The 21,142-nt window shown below is 43.1% G+C and overlaps 1 protein-coding gene across 1 annotated transcript in view; it reads left to right on the top strand.

Moving 5' to 3' along the window:
* Positions 1–1,540, top strand: part of LRRIQ3 (leucine rich repeats and IQ motif containing 3) — a 65,894-nt gene extending 64,354 nt beyond the window's left edge. The window contains exon 7 of the mRNA XM_065410197.1: positions 1,357–1,540. Within this exon, the coding sequence (XP_065266269.1) occupies positions 1,357–1,540 (184 nt within the window). The remainder of the gene's footprint in view (positions 1–1,356) is intronic.
* Positions 1,541–21,142: the final 19,602 nt, after the last annotated feature.

The following is a 21,142-nucleotide window of genomic DNA, read 5'->3' as shown; positions in this document are numbered from 1 at the left end:
TCTTTCCTTGCTACTGTGGAGTCCTATGCCATCTGGATTCTGTATTGGCAAAGGAACTGAAGGACAATTGAGCATGCTTGTCCCTTGTTATAAATTCTCCGTTCAAGATTTGTATAGGCAAAACTCCCATTGCTTTCAAGGGGAATTTTGCCTAAGTAAGGATTTCAGGATTGGGCCCTAAATTAATACTAAAATAAGTAATGATGTTGTTTCTTAGATCGGATTTGGGGGTTTTGCTTTGTTTTTATTTGTTTTGGGGGAATGTTTTTTCTGTACAGCAGTGAAAAAAGATCTACATTGTGTGTGGACTGGGGAACCTACTTTATGCACTATACCTAGAGGCTTAATTGATTTATTTTTTACATTTCCTTAAAAATATACTGGCCTCTTTTGGAAGCTAAGTTGTCTACTGATGTTCAGTTTGATGAAATGCACTATGGTCAAATTATAAACCACATAAATTGGTTGATAATAGAGATAGTTGGAGACTTTTAACCACAGCTATACTGCTTAATCAAGTTTAAAAACTAGAGCACAATGCAACATTCTAAATAAGTGCAAGTTTTAATAGTTTGACCATGAGGATTCCTCATAAACAGGAGAATACCTACTCTTTTTGGGTAATACCTACTCTTAGTTTGTACTAACTTTGCTAGTGCTTTTTATATAGCCTTTTGTAAAACAAGGCAAATATCTAGGTGAATTGATAGACTTCCTGGAAGATCCTTTGAGAACCCCTGGTGCAGTGGGCCTTGTGATAGTCCTCTGCACTGTAGGCAAACTTCAGCCTACAGGGGCTAAAATTATTCCTACGGCCTGTCTAAATTATATATAAATTAATTACTATGGGAAAGGAGGTGAAAGAAGAGGAGCATGGATGTAGTACAGTGGGCCTCAAACTTTTGTACTGGTGACCCCTTTCACATAGTAAGCCTCTGAGTGTGACCCCAGTTATAAATTAAAAACACTTTTTAATATATTTAACACCATTATAAATGCTGGAGGCAAAGCGGAGTTCGGGGTGGAGGCTGACAGCTCGCGACCCCCCCATGTAATAACCTTGCAACCCCCTGAGGAGTCCCAGCCCCCAGTTTGAGAATCACTGGTGTAGTCTGTCAAATTCCAAATCTAGCAGAAATTTTCATTAAAATGAATTTAATTAATCTAGCTTAATTGGAGAACAAAGAAGCTAGACACAGTTGTAAAATATAAAGAAGAAGCCGAGAGCATATACGTATGAAAGAGTCTAAGTTTTAGAGACAAGACTTTTATCCGGAAATTTGCTCAGCTGATCTGTGAATGGTAAACCACGGCTGCAAGTTGTATGAATAAGTCTCTTCCTTTATTTTTCTCCAGGCAATTGATGTTACGAAAAGAAAACTTGGCAGAAAAAGTGGTTCTGGATTCCATTGTTTCTCAAAAGACTAGTGAGAGATTACAGCAAGCCAAGGCAAAAGTTGCAGCTGTAAAGGATCATCAAGCCGATATGAAAATTATGATCAGGCTGCCATTAAGCTGCAGTGCAATAAAGCATGTATAATAAACTCCCATGTTTAAGATGCTAACTTGCAACATTGTAAGTGAATATAAACCAAACTGTGTCTTTTTATTTGAATGCTAAATGTGGAAGTCTATACTCTCATCATTTAAACTGAACTTCTAGGCCTTCATTTAAGAAAAAAACATAATGAAGAGAGACAGTTATGTATGTTTACTTGTAGAATGTATAAAAGTGTAATGTTAAGTGTACTTTCAACCCTGGTCTTATTTTAAAAAAATCAACATTTACTATTAGATAGCACACTCTACTATATGATATAGCTCAGTATTTTCCTAACCTTAGAAGTGACTGTGATATTTCAGATTGCATTGTGTGGTAATTGGTGGTAAATGTTTACTTTTAAATGGCGAGGACTACAAGTGTGCATACAGTTATCATCTGTACTTACTCTGAAAACTAAATTATTCAGTGCGACAAAAATAATAAGGTTTTTATGGTTCTAATGTACCAAATAGCAAGAGTGCAATTAAAATTTTGACTACAGTTATTGTAGACAGTGCTGCTGAAGCTTTGCGTCAGTGCTGCCTCAGTAAATGTGTACATACAACAATGCCGTAAGCATTTAGCTCTAGATGGAATATATTTTCTGTTTCATTCTGGCAACCCCTGATGCATTTTCTCCTAGCTGCTAACTTTCATTAGCATGCTGTGTACTTTGATTCGTCTCATTAGCTGCTTTTGTACATGTAATTAATTATGTTTCTAGTTTATTCTACTTACATTCTTTTTATACATAGCTCTGTGTATGTGTACATGTGTGTGCATGTCTATATAAAATATGAGCTACAAGGTGGGTGAGGTAATATCTTTTATTGGACCAACAGAGAAGCTCTCTCACCAACAGAAGATATTACCTCACCCATCTTGTTTCTCTGATATCCTGGGACCAACATGGAAACAACTACACTGCATATATAAAATATAGTCATTTTTATTATTATTATATTTTTCTTGTGCCAGTGTTGGCACACACGGCGGAAACTAGTCTCTTCCAGTCCTCTCTTATTTGTTTCTGCTTCTGCACTTTGATGTGGCTGTTGGTCCCAAGCCTGGATAAAGTTGGGAGGATTGATAACACAGCTAACCACCCAGCCTCATTAAAAAAAAAAAAGTTAGTGGTTAAAGAAACAGAATCAGGCTACCATTCTGATAAAAATGGCTATTCAGTAGGGAATACTGCTGATCCTTCATGCTACATGGTGGTAAAAGCCAGTTTTGGGAAGTCAGGACCCTGAAAACTTTGATATAGCAGCAAGAAAACACTTTAAAGTTGTTTTTTGGAAAGTGAGAACAATGTTTTGGACATAAACAGTCTCACGGGTCATGAGGGAGATGGATAACTATAAACTTGAGAATATTAATTTTGCTAAATAAATATCTTGTGGGTAGGTCCCTTAAAAAAAATCATTATGATTGCTTAAAAAAAAGACAACCTCATTACTCTACCATTGTTTACTATGTAAAGTTTTGCAGTTTTCTTTCATTCTCTTCTGTCTCTTTCATTCATTCCGTATGATATTTCCTATTGCCAGTTCTTCTCTTCCTTTAGTTGTGCATAGGCCACAGCTATATAGAAACAATCTTTTTTAATACTCAGGTGTTAACTGGTAAGATAGAGCAGAAGGGCACTATCATGCCCTTATGTTCTTATGTATGAACACTCTTTGAGCTAGTCCTGTTTCAAAAAGGCTAGATCAAAGCATTCTAATGAACTGTTAGTGTGTGGCAGCAGAGTGCACAATGGCCATTAGATCATGGCAGACAAGTGCAGAGTAGATTCACACCCCAGCTCACCACAATCTAGTTGTTTGTGTCGATAAGCCATAAGTGTCCAATACTCTTGTGTGACTGTACATGAGTACTAGCTAGGGCTGTGATCTCTTAAGCTAAACAGGATGAGCCATAGTCAATTCTTGTATGGGAGAGTGATGAGGCAGAGAGGCCCTATACCAGCAGAGAAGGGAGCTGCTGCTCTCTGCTAGCCCTGCCTCGCTATACCTGCAGCCAATGCCAAGCCTTGAAGGAAAATAAAAAGAGAGAACCTGGTCCGTTCTGGCTAGGAAGGAGCTCTACCTCTCTGCCTGAAAGGAACTTTGCTTGCAAACTGTTTAGGAAAGGAACTTTGCATGCAGAGTTGTGTAGAGAGGCCCCCGGAAGACAGGGGGATGGCCTAGTACTGAGTTACATTTGCTTTTTGTTGTAGAACAGCGGTTCTCAAACTTTAGCAACCTGAGGACCTCCATTTTGATTTAAAATTTTTCAGAGACCTCCAACCCCCCGCTCAGCCCCCGCCCCAACTCCACCCCTTCCCCCAAGGCCCCACCCCTGTCCCACCTATTCCCTGTCCCCTCCCCTGGGCACATCACCGCTCCTCCCCCTTCCTCCCAGTGCCTCCAGCATGCCGCTGAACAGCTGTTCCCCGGCATGCAGGAGGCTCTGGGAGGGAGGGGGAGGAGTTGATCAGTGAGACCGATGGCCCCCTGGTGTGCAGGAAGCACTGGGAAGGAGGGGGAGAAGTTGAGGGAGAGAGGGGAGGAGTTGATCAGCGGGGCCTGTGGACTCCCTGGAGTACTGTGGGCCCCAGTTTGAGAAATGCTGTTGTAGAACATTTTTGCAGCAGAGCCCCTCAGCCACACCCACAAGGAGATAATACTGAAGGGACAATTAGCTGTTGGGGCGGAGCCCACCTCAGTGAACATTAGAAATAGAGAATTCTTCCCACCCAGGGAAGACAACAGGCTGCCCAGAAGTTCCACAAGGACGCTCTGCTCCTGCCACACTGCTACAGGGGGACTTCCAAGGAAAACCTAGGGTGAAGTAGGAAGTGATGCCAGCATTTATGTAAGTCCCACTTTTTTCTCTGAGACTGACTGGTCTAGCTGCCCAGTATCATGTTAGAGGTTGTTGGATGGAAGGGCCATCTTTTGGATGACATATAAAGGAAAGCTCCCAACAATGTAATGTAAAAAAAAATCTAGACAATTTATAGTAATTCTAACTCCATATTTGGCTACAGTTGGGGGGGGGGAAGCTATTCTTGTATGCCCATATAGACCCCAAACTTGTAAATATTTATGCATATGGTTATCTTTAAAGTTAAGTATGTGTGTGTTTGCCAGAGAGTGGGATGAGGGTATGTGTGTGTGGGGATGAGTGGTGGGGTGATAGCAAACTGTTTAGGGATCCTTTAGGACAAAAGGTACTATATAAATGCAGACATCCATTAAGACAAAATCCTTGGGGATCTAGAGTCTGAGTCAGAATCAGATCAGGAGGTACTGGGACAGCACAGTTTGCTTTGACTGGCCATTTAACTGGGATAGACTGCGTGGGTTGATTCTTTGATGAATAAGACCATGATCTCAGCAACAGAAGAAAGAAACATTGAGTGGAACTGGGAGAGTCTGTGACTGGTGGTATTTTTCTGGATCTGTGCTCTGCTTAGCTTTAATTTATCCCTGTATAAGTGGGATTAATTCTGAGCTAATTGGAAGCACTTGTCTTTCAGTCTCATACTTTGCAACCCACCTGTGATTTGGGGGTAGCTTGTATATGTTATTCCTTATATAATATAGAAATCCTCTCTAAGCCTTCTTAATAAAAGGCCAAATTTCAAATAGTCTTACATTTTGTACACCCATTTCCTGAGGCTACTTGAAAATTTGTCCTTGAATAGAAATTTTTTGAAATCATGATGCTCAGTAGCATCAATTAATTAATTAGCAGAACACAGAAATCATCCACACACACACTGGCAGTTATAGAACATAGAAATCATCCCAAATAGGCAGTTATAGAAAACTGAGATTCAAATTGTTTATAAAAGTCATGTTTTAAACAATTTTAAAAATAATTTTGCAAGCATTTAAACAGTGCTTGAAACTTCTAAATTCTGGTTAGTAACTAGTGGAAAGTAATATCTGTAATTTATTGGAGAGAAAAAAGCAAGTGAAATACCCAACCTAAGAAAAATGATCATTTTAGCAGGAGTGTAGAATTAACTGATTAGGATAGAAACATTTCATCATATCTGCTGTTCAGCTTTTACAGCGATTTTAGACATTTATGTAAAATTTAAGTAGCCTGTCTCTGATAGTGTTTTCACACTTTGATGTGGTAGAACAGTTTTCGTTCATCTTTCTTCATTTGTCTAGATTATTTTCTTAGGCAAACAATATTTCTAATTTCTGTCTTCTGATCTGCTCAGTGTGTACGGCCATGTGTTGAGTTAAATTGCTAATGAATCCAATAAGGAGAAGATATATTAAATCACAAGTATATTAAAACCTTGTCATAAATAAAAACATGAGAAGGTCTGTCTCTAAAAGCTAAAAATACTCTGTTAAATAATAGAACTTTTTATAAAACTGTGAAAGCCTACAGTGGTTCTTATTCATTCATTACCTAGAAATTCCTTTGACATATGTCAGGGGTGATAGTTTACTTTCCTGAAGTAAAACGTGTGGATATGGAACAAAAGGCCAGGCTGCTTCCTCGAGGTTAGAGTAGTTTGGGAAGCCATCGAGGATACAAGGAGTATGGCCTTCTGATTCCATGGATGACTGAGATCAGTGGGAAAAGGAAGCACCCACTCTGTGGCAAACTGTCTCTCTCCACTCCTCTTGATGTCCCTGCTCCACCCTGGTAGGATAGTTCTATAAGCAACTGGCTTGATCACCCTCCCCTATGCTTCCACTGTACTCTCTCTCCATGAGGGGACATTAGCATATAGGATGATTTAGTATATGTCTGTGTCTATATGAGACTATAAACTCCACTTTGTTTGGAGAGTGCCATTTTGATTGTACAATTGTACTGTGCCTTCCTTTTTACCTCCATCTCGGACTGGGATATCTTGAAGTATTGACAGAGGGTGAACAGTGCACAGCAACTAAAGGCCATTAACCTTGAGAGTCTCCTATTCAAATAGAAGCATCGATAGACAATGAGTTAAGTACCATCCAGAGAAACCCTTTCTCCCAGGTGGCCTTGTACCAAGCAGTGGATCGTCTAATGAGGGACTGCAAGCAGCTCAGATTGGTCACCCGAGAAAGGGGACAGCAACTTTATAAAAGGTGGACTCTCTCAACAACCATTTTAGAGAAAAATGAACAGAAGCAGGTAAGTGAAGAAGGAAGAGAGGTGGGTCTTAAGACCCTGAAAATACACTGTCCAAATCCCAAAGGGTTCTTGGAAGGGAAACTGAGGCAAAGATTTAGCGCATAGGTTCTGTTCTTTTTGTTTCTTAGCACAGTATATATCTAATGCTGCCTAAGAATTGAGTGTGGGTGCTAGAAATTCCTTTGCAGAATCTGTTATTTGCTTATGCTGCCACGTAATCCTTGAAGAGGAAAACAGTAAATCAGAGAGGGTCCAGAGCTTCGGCAGAAGTCTAGGAATATGCTAGTTTCAGGGCCAACACAATTGGACTGTGGGATTTCCCAGTGCCAAGAGATGTCAGCCACAAAGGCTGCACCAGGATGTGTGTCTAGAGGTTTTGAAAATTCAGAATGTGTGTGTGTCTGCGTGAAACATTTTATATTATGACATACACACACAAAGGTAAAAGAATGTTAATATTGCAATTCCAAGCACTTTAAAGTTAGTAAATGACATAAAAGTTGCCTGTACAACTTTCTCATACCCTTTGTGTGTATGTATTATGATAATCTTGCCCAACATCATAGGAAGTTTGTGTCAGAGCCAGAGAAAAAACTCAGTTCAGTGGCTTAAATGCAAGATGATATACTTTCTCTTGTTGCAAACCTCTGTCTCATCTTGTGTGCTGAAAGAGACAGGGATCTTGGAGAACAAATAATATGTGATCATGTAATTAAAAACTGTATCATAATGTATATGCATGAAGGGCAAATTAAGGGTGAATGGTCAGCCTTTATTCTAGAATTTCTAAATTTCTGAATGTTTGACTTTGCAATCTTAATAATATTCTTTTAACCTACTATTTTGTGTTTAATTTCCTAGGTTTAAATAAACCAAACACACAAAAAAGCCATGAGAAATTCCTTTATATGGAATTATGTTGGCACCTCTCATGTGGCATCTGTAAGGTTAGAACCCAGTTCCTTTAGAGCTACAGTACAGGCCTTTATCACATGAGATAAAGGGGTAACTGGTAGCATTAGTAGGCTGCTATAATATATGCAAACTACCCACTGAAGGGGGAGAAAGACAGCCTGTTGCACGTAAGTACAAGTAGCTGAAAGCCTGTGCTATCCCATATGTGTAATTCATAAAGTCAGAATGGTTTTGGTACTCAAGTATATTGTTTTATGGGAAGTATGAAAGAGGGTGAGTGAGTCTATGTGTTGTCCTGTTAAATTTTTGTTGATATGTGTGTGGAAAATGAGAGCTATGCATTGTGGTGAGGGGTTGTGTGTGTTTGGGTTTATTGTGTGGGTGTTTGTGTTGATTTGTGTCAGTAGTTGTATTGTGCAGGAAGATTTGTGTGAGTGGTAAATGGTGGTGGGGGCTGCAGTCAAGTGGTACATGTCCTGGGGTGGTTGTGTTTGCTGCTTGCATTGTGTGATTGATTGTGTTGATTTGTGTCTAGAGGGGATTGTGCTGGAGGATTCTGTGTAGATTAGGAGGGGTGAGTGAGATTTGGAGGGGTGAGTGCTGCATTGAGGGCTTTTGTGTGTTGAGGATTATTATGCATGCTAGTTCAACAGACATAATAGGCTTCAGAGTCACACACAGAGTGACAATCCCGGAATCTTATTATATAGATTTGCTAGGTAGCAAAGAAATGTTAGGAATCCTGGGTTTTATTCCTCACTCTGGAGAGGAGTATTGTCTAATGGTGAGTCAGTACGGCCAGGCACATACATTTGACGTATTCAGTATGACTAAATGGTTGAGTCTTTGGTCTGCCATATTAGAGACCCAGTTCCTATTCTTAGGTCTGCCAGAAGTGACCTTTTGTAATCTCTCAGTTGTCTAATTTCTAAAATGGGTGAATGATTGTGGACTGCCTCCAAAGGTCAAGATGGGAGATGGTGCTCAATAATAAGGGCTTTGAAGTTCACAGGATTATTAATACTAATTATCAAGAGAGGTAAATTTATAATTCATGGTCTCACCTTGGCTCCTAATCCAGTTCACCTTTCCATAGGCCAAAGTGGCTATTAATGAAGCAGCATTCACTATTCCCCCTTCCTCTAGGGCTCTAGTTGTATGCCTACCAATTAACAGGATCTGTGGGGGCTGCATGCTCAGCGCAGTCAGTATGTAGGAAGCTGGAACATGCTAAGGGCTGCTTAAAAGTTTGGAGATTTTAGCAACAAGCTCTACTGATACTGTGCAAATGGTGATATCCGGAGGCTTACAACCCAGTCAAATCTATGGGCAGTCCTGGAATCACATATCTTATGCTATCTCCTTTCAAAACATCAAGTTCTTGCTCAAAAGCATGAAGGCATTAGAACTTTTTAAAAACAAACAAAAACCACTTAGAATTTTTTTTAATATTAGCAAACAAAAATTCCTATAACTTCTTTCTCAGATTTTTGAGACTGAACCATTTTCACTGAAAGTTTCAAGAAACAGAGCAAACATGGACATTTTCAGCCTGATCAGCTAAAGTTGGACAAAATTACAAGCAATTGTTTTTCTGCTAGCCAGGCCTGTAATTATATGTCTGTAGAGAAGGTGCAAAGAACCTGAAGCTTCATATCTGGGGAGTAATTAGAAGACCAGACATTCAGCTGGATTCTTTAATCAGATCCTATCTCTTTGTGCCACTTAGGGTATGTCTACACTACGAGAGTAGTTCGATTTTACTTAAAGCGAATTTGTGGAACCGATATTACAAAGTCGAACATGTGTATCCACACTAAGGACAGTAATTCGACTTTGTGAGTCCACACTAACGGGGCAAGCGTCGACATTGGAAGCGGTGCACTGTGGGTAGCTATCCCACAGTTCCTGCAGTCCCCGCTGCCCATTGGAATTCTGGGTCAAGCCCCCAATGCCTGCTGGGGCAAAAAAATGTGTCGAGGGTGGTTTTGGGTAACTGTCGTCATTCAGCCCTCACTTCCGCCCTCCCTCCGTGAAAGCGCCAGCGGGCAATCAGTTCGCGCACTTTTCTGGTGATTGACAGCGTGGACGCCACAGCACCGCGAGCATGGAGCCCGCTGCGATCATCGCTGCAGTTATGGCCGTTGTCAACACCTCGCGCCTTATCATCCACCTTTTTCAGAGGCAGATGCTGAGAAATCGGGCGAGGAGGCTACGGCAGCACGGTGAGGACATTAAGTCTGAGAGGGGCACAAACCTTTCACAAAGCACGGGACCCCGCGCCGTGGACATCATGGTGGCAATGGGTCATGTTGATGCTGTGGAACGGCGATTCTGGGCCCGGGAAACATGCACGGACTGGTGGGACCGCATAGTGCTTCAGGTCTGGGATGAATCACAGTGGCTGTGAAACTTTCAGATGCATAAGGGAACTTTCCTGGAACTTTGTGAGTTGCTGTCCCCTGCCCTGAAGCGCAAGGACACCTGGATGCGAGCAGCCCTGACTGTCCAGAAGCGAGTGGCCATAGCCCTCTGGAAGCTTGCAACGCCAGACAGCTACCGGTCAGTCGCCAATCAATTTGGAGTGGGCAAATCTACCGTGGGGGTTGCTGTGATGCAAGTAGCCAACGCAATCATTGAGCTACTGCTTTCAAAGGTAGTGACCCTGGGAAACGTGCAGGTGATCATAGATGGCTTCGCTGCGATGGGATTCCCAAACTGCGGTGGGGCTATAGATGGAACTCACATCCCTATCCTGGGACCGGACCACCAGGCCAGCCAGTACATTAACCAAAAGGGCTACTTTTCAATGGTGCTGCAAGCACTGGTGGACCATAGGGGACGTTTTACCAACATCAACGTCGGATGGCCGGGCAAGGTTCATGATGCTCGCGTTTTCAGGAACTCTGATCTGTTTAGACGGCTGCAGGAAGGTATTTACTTCCTGGACCACAAAATAACTGTTGGGGATGTGGAGATGCCTATAGTGATCCTCGGGGACCCAGCCCTGCCTGGCTCATGAAGCCCTATACAGGCGCCCTGGACAGTGAAAAAGAACTCTTCAACTACCGGCTGAGCAAGTGCAGAATGGTGGTGGAGTGTGCTTTTGGACATCTGAAGGGGAGATGGAGAAGATTACTGACTCACTCTGATCTCAGCGAAACCAATATCCCCATTGTTATTGCAGCTTGCTGTGTGCTCCACAATCTCTGTGAGAGCAAGGAGGAGACGTTTATGGAGGGGTGGGAGGTTGGCTGGTTGGCAAATCGCCTGGCTGCTGATTACACCCAACCAGACACCCGGGCGATTAGAAGAGCCCAGTGGGACGCACTGTACATCCGGGAAGCTTTGAAAGCTAGGTTCCAGAGTGACCAGGGTAACCTGTGACTATTACGTTTGTTTAAACAGAAGCTGAACCTGCCCCCGTTTCTTTACCCAGTGAATGTTGACTATCCTCTCCAGTTACCAACCCCCTTCCCCCCCTTCCAACACACCTTTAAAAATAAAATAAATGAAACTTTGTTCATTAACACCATTTTCTTTATTAAGGATTTCGCGGTAAAGGGTTGAAACTGGGACGCAGACTGTGGTGGGGAGCGGGTGTAGTGATGAAAAGGACGGTTCTAAACTCGAGGAATGACAGGCTCCTGCTCCTAGAGTGGTCCGCAGTGGTGGACTGGTTGTTTCAACGGAGCCTGCCACCCCTCCTTTTCGGGACTCTGTGTGTGGGGGCTATGTGACTTTGTGGCGGGGGAGGGCTGTTACAGATCCCCTGCTGCGTGGCTCTGTCATCCAGGCTAAGGACTGCTGCATAAGATCTGTAACCACCCTCCCCGCCTCAAACTCACATAGCCCACCCACACAGAACATGAAAACCACCTCCCAGACTGACCAGTGTGCCTAGTGACTGCAATGTGTGTGTGACCTTCTGCTGAACCTGCCCCCGTGTCTGTACCCTGGTAAAGGTGACTGTGCTCTCCAATTACCAACCCCCTGCCCCCCCTTCAAACACACTGTCCTCTAAAAGAACATGACAGAAACAGTAATTAACAGAAACGTATTTTTTATTAAGAACTACACAGTTGGGGATAAAACTGGGACGGGGTCTTGGGTGAGGTGCATTTTGAGGGAAGGAAAGGACATATCAAATCTTTGGGAATGAGAGCCTTCTGCAATTTGAGCAGTCTGCAGGGGTGGAGTGACTGTTTTCACGGCCCCTGCCACCCCTCCTTCTTGGGACTTTGGGTGTGGGGGGGATGGGACTTTGTGGCGGGAGAGGCTCTGTCCTCCTGCCTCCGCTCCTGCAGAACATCTACAAGGCACCGGAGCGTGTCCGTTTGCTCCCTCATTAGTCCAAGCAGCGTTTGAGTCGCCTGCTGGTCTTCCTGCCGCCACCTGTCCTCCCGTTCGCTGTGTGATCGCTGGTATTGCGACATGTTCTCCCTCCACTGGGTCTGCTGTGCTGCCTCGGCTCGGGAACAGACCATAAGTTCTGAGAACATCTCGTCCCGTGTCCTTTTCTTTCGCCACCTGGGAAAGATCCCTGCATGCTGCTGGCGAACCGCTCAGCAGGAACGGTTCGCCTCCCCGCCCCCACCGCGTGGCTGTAAACCGCCGGTTACAGTTATTTAAAGGAACAGGCAATCAGTACCCATACTAAAATTCCCCTAATTCAAAGCAGGTCACCATGAGTGATATCACTCTGATGAGGATTACGGAGGCAGAGAAAGACCGCATGCTGCGTGAATGCCAGGCAATGCCAGGGCCGTATGCCGCCATGCTTTGCCAGGCAATGATACCGGAGTACCTGCTGCTAGCCTGGCGCGGAAAAGTTTCCTACCATGGAGGAGGCAATAAGGCCGCTCTCCCCAGGAACCTGATGCAAAGGCTTTCACATTATCTCCAGGAGAGCTTCGTGGAGATGTCCCAGGAGGATTTCTACTCTATCCCCAGACATGTTAACAGACTTTTCCAGTAGCTGCACTGGCAAGGACTAAAAAGTTAAGCGTCTAGGGCAAACTAATCATTAAAAACCCATTGCTAACATACCATGCCTATTCTATTCAAAATAAATGTTTAAAACACTTACCTACTGATGTTTCCCCTGATTCACGGTCCGGGTTACCGCCTTGGGAGGGTTGGTAGGGGATCTCCGTGAGGGTGATGAAGAGATCCTGGATGTCAGGGAAATCAGCGTTGAAAGCGCTGTCGACTGCCTCGTCCTCCTCATCTCCTTCCTCATCTTCCCCGTCCGCGAACAGCTCCGAGGAAGCGGCCGTCGACAATACCCCATCGTCAGAGTGCACGGACAGTGGTGGGGTAGTGGTGGCGGCCGCACCTAGAATGGAATGCAGTGCCTCGTAGAAACGGCATGTCTGGGGCTGGGATCCGGAGCATCCGTTTGACTCTTTGGTCTTCTGGTACGCTTGTCTCAGCGCCTTGATTTTCACGCGGCACTGCGTTGCATCCCGGCTTTATCCTCTCTCCGTCATGGCTTTGGAGATCTTCTCGTAGATCTTCGCATTCCGTCTTTTCGATCGCAGCGCCGAAAGCACGGACTCATCGCCCCACACAGCGATCAGATCCAAGACTTCCCGATCAGTCCATGCTGGGGCCCTCTTTCTATTCAGCGATTGCATGGTCACCTCTGCTGGAGAGCTCTGCATCGTTGTCAGTGCTGCTGAGCTCGCGACGATGTCCAAACAGGAAATGAGATTCAAACTGGCCAGACAGGAAAAGGAATTCAAATTTTCCCGGGGCTTTTCCTGTGTGGCTGGTCAGAGCATCCGAGCTCGGACTGCTGTCCAGAGCGTCAACAGAGTGGTGCACTGTGGGATAGCTCCCGGAGCTATTAGCGTCGAATTCCGTCCACACTAACCCTAATTCGACATGGCCATGTCGAATTTAGCTCTACTCCCCTCGTCGGGGAGGAGTACAGAAATCGATTTAAAGAGACCTCTATGTTGAACTAAGTAGCTTCGTTGTGTGGACGGGTGCAGGGTTAATTCGAAATAACGCTGCTAAATTCGACATAACCTCCTAGTGTAGACCAGGCCTTAGGAGGTACAAAGGGGCTGGAAACTGGCCTCTAAAGCCCAGCAGAGAATTCCCCAATCCTAGGGATACTTCCTGCTGGTGCAAACATTCTGATTCTGGGCATAGAGCCTACCACCCTCCCCTCTCTCACTTTTGGCCCAAAGGATGACAGGGCCTGGGAGGGCCCTGGGGAAGCCACTATGCCTATTCTCCTTTGGGGTGTGTTCCATTTAGCATTTAGAGATGCCTGTCAGGATGTCTACATGTTGTTGAAGCCAAACCTGGTCCCCTGACAGGTCCTTTGCCACTCCCATGCTGAGCTGAGCAAAAGTTTTGGAACACAAGAAAATCTGTCCCGGTATCTATAACTTTTAATAATTTTCTCTTTCAGTATATTGGGATTGTGTTAGTAATATTAGACATACATTCTAAACAAATGTCACCACTTCAAGGAGATTTTCATTTTCTTGTTTTGGTTGGTCTGTAGTTTAATCACTTGATTCATTAATTTTCCAGCCTTCTTGCCTGCCCTATATCTGATATCAGGTGCTGAAGGGGTGAGGCAGTGGTAATATCAAAGGAGTAAAGCATCTTGAGGAAAAAGCAGTAAATCATAGTGACCAAAAACACTTGGGTTCCTTAGATGCAAAGTGCAATAGAATGTGATTTTCTTTATTAATTATTATATTTTATTTATTAAAAATTGAAGTTTGCTGTTGGACTTTGTAATATGCAGGCTTGTGACTTTTGGTGCTTCCAGCCATATGTGATGGACAGACTTTTGTATTCAGTGTCATTTCATAGTTAATTTCATAGTTATATTTTATTTAAACATAAACAAGGAGTGAAGATTTTTAGCCTTAAACTTGACCTAGCTCAAATTTAAACAAAAGCACATTTCCTTTCCACTCAAACTGCAAAAACTCCTTGATATTTCCCAAATGAAAAAAGAAAATTGATAGGAAAAAATCAGCATTACGAACTATAAAGAATTTTAAAAACAAAAGTCAGAACTATTGATTTTTTTCCTTTAGGCAGATCTCTTTTAAGTCTGTGTAACAATAGCATTTTAATAAACCCCTGATCCTTCAGGAGTTCTGCATGCCCAATTCTCACTGATTTAATTCTGCCAATGGGTGAAGTTCAGCCATGTGCACTGTCTGCCATACCACTTCAGCCCAATGTTAAGGGATTTCATGATGCAAAGTGTCTTGAGCAGGTCCCCTGCACTAGACCCCTAAAAACCCAATAGATGTATAAAAGTTACTCACATGAGGAATCCCATTGATTTTAGTGGGACATTGTTTGAGTAAAGATATCTCATGTGCGTAAAGGTTTATGTGGAATTGGGTTATGGTACTACTTATATGAGTAATAATTACTAATTTTTGAAAGAGCTTGGAGATCACATGGGGTGAGATTTTCACCCCACCACATCCCCTGTATGTTGCCATAAAAACCCCATATCAGTTCTGGGGAGAATTGCCCCAGTGTTGGCACTGGATAAGACAGCTATAAGTTGCTGTACACAGGCCCCCTCACAAAACCTGGCATACGGGTGTTCCAGGGGTGACATCAGAGGCTGGCGGGGACATGCTGGGGGTGGAAGAGTAAAGTATGTGGTACTGTGGGTATTCTGAGCAGCACCAGCACTCATGGCTATTGAGGGCTACCAGAAGTGAAAGTGCCCAAAGTTGGATTAAAACCCTTTGAAGGCACAGTTCAAAATATTCCCTGGTTTTCAGAAAGGCACATTAAAAAATCTCCTATTATTGCCTGAAGGGACACCGAACCAAGTATCTTTTAAAGTCATGCAGACTGCTTAATATAATTCCTTGGAAGCGTAACAATGAAATCTGGTGGGATTATTTTTTTTAAACCAAAATTGTATTTCCTGCACATCATGTACAGGACCAATTTGATACGTTCAGTTCTTTCACTAGCACTGGTCTTCTAGCATTGATAGAATGTCAGTGTTGAAGAGCAAGAAAGGGCTATTCTATTGACATATGCTAGCAGCCAGTCCAGATGGATCTCATTAGATCCAATCTGTGGTGTAAAAGGGTTTGCATGTTCTTCTATGGGGAATGAGAGACGGGCAGTGAGGAAAACTCTTTAGAAAAACCAACTCAGGAGGAAGCTCAGGCTACAATGTATGTTGTGTTATTCTTCAGCTGGAAATAAAGTAGAGGCCAAGAAAGGGGGCTGGGCATTTGGATGTTAACTCAGCATATGTGTGCTGTGTAGAGGGTAGCCTGGGAACTCTGCTTGTTCGCACTGGTATTATTGGCTTGAGTTTATTAACAGAAAAATAATGCTGAACTCTTTTGTTTTGGCGCAGAAGTTTAATTTGCAATCAGATATAAAGTAGATTAAGTTTGGGTCCTACTAACCTTGACAGTATCACTTCAATATTCTATCTGAAGATCCCTTTCCAAATAAAAATAAAGGAAACGGACAATGTAAAATATGTTTCTTATTCTAAAATATAGGAGATGACTCTGGAGTAGATAGAAGGCTGTAGTTTGCTTGAAAGGCTCTATAACAAAATCTCAGGAGCACAGCTCAGGAAGTTCACCTGTATTACATCTCATCCATCTCTCTCTCTCATATATATAATTTGTCCATCTCTCTAAGGTTGCTAGATTGTTCTGTAATTTTTATCAGTCCCCTTTGGAGTGCGTACTTTCCCTTCTACAGTGCTTAGCTTAATTGGTGCCCAGGGCTTGCCACTGCTGAGCCCCAGCACGTCTAGGCTTCGCAGTTCATAGCCCCGCCACCTCGGGGCTTGCTGCGTCCATTATGAAAATAAAAAAAATTGCTTCAGCCCCAGCACCTAATTCATTACAAATTAAGCATTGTCCTTCTACTTTAATATCCTCATATGATTTTATTTAATGTGAAATTTACATTGTTCTTCAGATCAAAACCCTGCAAAACCCAACTTGATACTTTCCTATATTTGGAGATTACCCCCAATAGTAATTACTTGACTCTTGGCCAATTTATTTCCCCAAATATGTGCTCAAACCATACAGCCTGTTTCCAACTTCTTAATAAGTTTGTCTTATTGTATCAAAAATGTACTCATGTCAAGTATCTATCTATTTCATTATTGCTGCCCAATGTTACATAGAACAAAACATTTTTAAAGGCATCAGTTGAAATTTGTTTGACAAAACCTGTTTGATTAGTCCATATGCTTCCTTGCCAGCATCTCCTCTCTGTTGCAAGACAAATGTTTACATTGCAATTTTTCTTATTATTAGTTCTAATATCTTACATAGAACAGAGTTAAATTAACTGGTCAATACTTCCCCCATTCTCCCTTTTGGAAGATTGGAACCATGTTGGCTTGTCTCCCGTCAGGTGCCTAATCTGTCTTCCGACATTTATCAAAAGTGATTGCTAATAGTTCTATTTAGTCCACTCTTGGGGATATCTTGCTCTATCCTGCTGATTTGTATGTTTAATTTTAATAGATATTCCTGTACCATCTCTTTATTGCTAATTTGCTCTGGATCACTTCAATACTCATTTAAGTTTGATAACTCAATAATTAACACTTTAATTTTTATTATAATCTGAAAAGAAGTATTATTTACTACTTCAGCTTCCTTTGTACTTCTTCATCTATTATTCCACCCTGAAATTTATTTAATAGACCTTATTCATTCCTCTAATTTTATCTTTTTTTGGAATACTGTATTTGTAGAAATTTTCTTATTTCCTTCAGCCCTCTTCATTAGCATGATTCTACTATGCTTTTTTTTTGCCCTTTATATTTCTTGTTTTTACTTATTCCTCCTTGTTTTTATATATTCCATAGTTCTATTTCTGTTTCATTTGTATTATTAACCTTCTTAGCTTCATTTGTCTTACTGCTCTTCTTTTCTTTTACACAGAAATGCTTGCCTTTCTCTTTTTTATGCTATTCCTCAACATATCTATACTAAATTAGCACTCTTTTTCTCCTGATAACTGTACCACTATAACAGGACCCTTCTGCTAACTAACTAACTAACAATTTTCTGTTAATGTTATTGAGGCAATGGTGTTCATGTCACCATATGCAACAATTCTGTCAGGTGTCTGTATTTTCTACCCAGCCCAGGTGAATGCACCTCACCTCCCACCACACCCAAACTGAGCCTGGACACTGTGTCAGGGGAAACGTGCAGCTGCTTCCCCGAAAGATGAGAGGGGTCACGAAGCAATACTTACAATCTATGCTGGACCTTGGGGTAAATGAGGAATCTGATAGTGATTGGAGAAGTCCAGTCGTGTTGGTCTGTAAGCCAGATGGAACTACCCGATTTTGCATCAAATTTAGAAAAGTCAATGCCATGTCAAAATTTAACACATAATTCATGCTGTGCATTGATGAGCGAACAGATCACTTGGGTGTAGCCAAATATATTACCACCTTGGATCTTACCAAAGGATAATGGCAAATTCCACCCATGCCAGAGGCTCAAGAAAAAATGGCCTTTGCTGACCCCTTTGGCTTGTATCAGTTCCAGACCATGCTGTTTGACTTACCTTGTGCTCCAGCAACATTTCAAAGCTAATGGACCAACTCCTCCATCCCCATAGTAGTTATGTCACCGCATTCCATGATGATGTCATGATTTATAGCCAGAGCTGGGATGACACCTGAAGCAGGTTGCTGCTATATTCTAGATCCTCAAAGAGGTCAGACTAACAGCAAACTCCAACAAATGCAACATAGGCAAAGACAAGACAATCTACCTGAGGCATACCTTGGGGAAGGGCAAGGTATGACTTCTGGTGGACAATGTCCAGACCTGAAGGATCTGCCACATTCTGACTTCAAAGAAGCAGGTGCAAGAACAAATGGATATAAACTGGCCTCCAACAAATTTAGACATGAAATTACATGAAATTTTCTAACCATCAGAGGAGTGAAGTTTTGGAACAGCCTTCCAAGGGGAGTAGAGGGGGCAAAAACCCTAAATTGTTTCAAGACTGAGCTTGATAAGTTTATGGAGGGGATGGTATGATGAGGTTGCCTACAATGGCATATGGTCCATCTGTGACTGCTACTAGCAAATATCTCCTATTGCTAGAGATGGGACACTAGATAAGATGGCTCTAAGTTATCACAGAGAATTCTTTCCCAGATATCTGCCTGGTGGGACTCCCCCACGTGCCCAGGGTCTAACTGATCACCATATTTGGGCTTGGGAGGGAATCTTCCCCCCAGCTCAGACTAGCAGAGACCCTGGGGTTTTTCACCTTCCTCTGCAGTGTGGGGCATGAGTCACTTGTAAGTTTGAACTAGAGTAAATGGTGGATTCTCTGTAACTGGAAGTCTTTAAATCAAGATTTGAGGACTTCAGTAACTGAGCCAGAGGTTATGAGCCTATTACAGGAGTGGGTGGGTGATGTTCTGTGGCCTGTGGTGTGCAGGAGGTCAGACTAGATGATCATGGTGGTCCCTTTTAGCCTTAAAGTCTGTGAGTCTTGAGGTATGCAGGTTTCTGGGAATGGTGGGATACTACCACTGTCTGTACTGGGATTCTCATCTACTGTGGCCCCTCTCACCAGTCTGCTCCAAGATGGTAGCCCAAAAAGATTCACTGGATGAAGGCCTGTGAGAGAGCCTTTCAGACTCTAAAAGCTCACCTCTGGCGTGATCTCATCTTCTACAGCCTAGATTTCACCAAAAAATGTCTCCCAGACTGATGCCTCTGAAATTGGGTTGGGAGCATTCTTTTCCCAAGTGGCTGGCAGGGACCATCCTATCCTCAACCTATGCTGAAAATTGTTCCCAAGAGAAAAAGCCTACTCTGTGTTAGAAAAAGGTTTGACTGTGACGTAGGCTATGGAGGCACTCAGAACTTACCTCGTAGGCACAAACTTCACCCTGCCATTCAGGTGCTGCCATTATGGCTCCATGCCATGAAAGACACCAATCCCTGACTCATGATTTAAACCATGCCTCCACTGTTGCTGCACATGGTACTGCAGCTACACTGTTATTTATCCCTATTGAGCTACCACAAATATGTGCATGCGAGCAGGGGAATCACACCCTTATCTCATAATGTAGACATAGTCATAGTGGTCCTTTGGCCACCAGTGGTCTCTGGACCACAATTTGGGGACCATTGAATTAGGGCACTAGTAGATGGAGGCTTCCTTTTAAATAGGACAATGGGGACCTGTTATGTGCCCCATCCAGGACAGCAATAGAAGTAGAGACATCTTTATTCGCCAGTGGGCTCATGTTATTATCCTACAGAGCTATCAGCCTTACACAAAGCAGCATACACTCTACACAGTGGTTCTCAAAGCCGGTCCGCCGCTTGTTCAGGGAAAGCCCCTGGCAGGCCGGGCCAGTTTGTTTACCTGCCGCGTCTGCAGGTTCAGCCGATTGCGGCTCCCACTGGCTGTGGTTCGCCGCTCCAGGCCAATTGGGGCTGCGGGAAGCAGCACGGGCCGAGGGATGTGCTGGCTGCCCTTCCCGTAGTTCCCATTGGCCTGGAGCGGCGAACCGTGGCCAGTGGGAGCCGCGATCGGCCGAACCTGAGGACGCGGAAGGTAAACAAACCGGCCTGGCCCGCCAGGGGCTTTCCCTGAACAAGAGGCGGACCGTTTTTGAGAACCACTGCTCTACAGCATGTGGCACTGGAGCATGATCGGTAAATATCACACTAATGGAGGTGCCTCCATGAGCTCTCAGCACTGTCTGAGTCTTGGTTTGCATGCCTCTTTCACCTGCCTAACATGTCCGCATCTCTCAGGAAATTACCGAACAGCCCAGGTGTTCAGATAAGACCTACCAGTAAGGCTGAGTGGAAAGGGAAAATGCAGAACATGATTTTAATGTTAAAATACAGAAACTGAATCTTCATTATTTGCTCAGGCAAATCATCTGCAGAATTCACGTCATTTTACACGTGCAAGGATTGAAGCCTCAGGTCCACAGCTGGAAAGGATATTCTGTTACAATTGTTATTATTTAGTGAGACTGTTTTAGCTGGCCATATTTGTTGGACAGGTGCAGTATCTGAAACATTAATAATGAAGAGAACCCACTCAGGAAAGTGGGGTAAAAATCATGAGACTTTCCCATTTAGCAATATTATTGGGGGGTTTTATGTGTGCCTGTGGATTTTTTTTTTTTTTTTTGCTTTTTTGTTCTGGTTTGTTTGAAAAAAAAATTTTTTTGGGGGGGGGTGGGGTTGTTTAAATCTCTGGGGTTGTCAGCACTGTAAATAGTGAGTAGGCAGGCTGAAAAGCAGGAATCCCAGATATTGTTCCTTTAACTGAAAGCTTCTGTAAATATTCTAGGAAATAACGTGTCATTTAGTTATTATCCTAATGGAAGAGTAGATTATATTGATTGTATCATCAGACTATTTACTATTGTGGCAATTCCTAAAGGGGGAAATTGGACCAGCCCTCTTTTGTGCTCGGTGCTGTACCTGTGCATAGAAAGGGACAGTCCACATCTCAAGGAATTTCTTTGCAATAGATTTT

Source organism: Emys orbicularis, chromosome 8, assembly GCF_028017835.1.
Source record: "Emys orbicularis isolate rEmyOrb1 chromosome 8, rEmyOrb1.hap1, whole genome shotgun sequence".
Taxonomy (NCBI): Eukaryota; Metazoa; Chordata; order Testudines; family Emydidae; genus Emys; species Emys orbicularis.
Note: the sequence above shows the minus strand (reverse complement) of the source record. Positions and strands in the feature narration are given on the sequence as shown.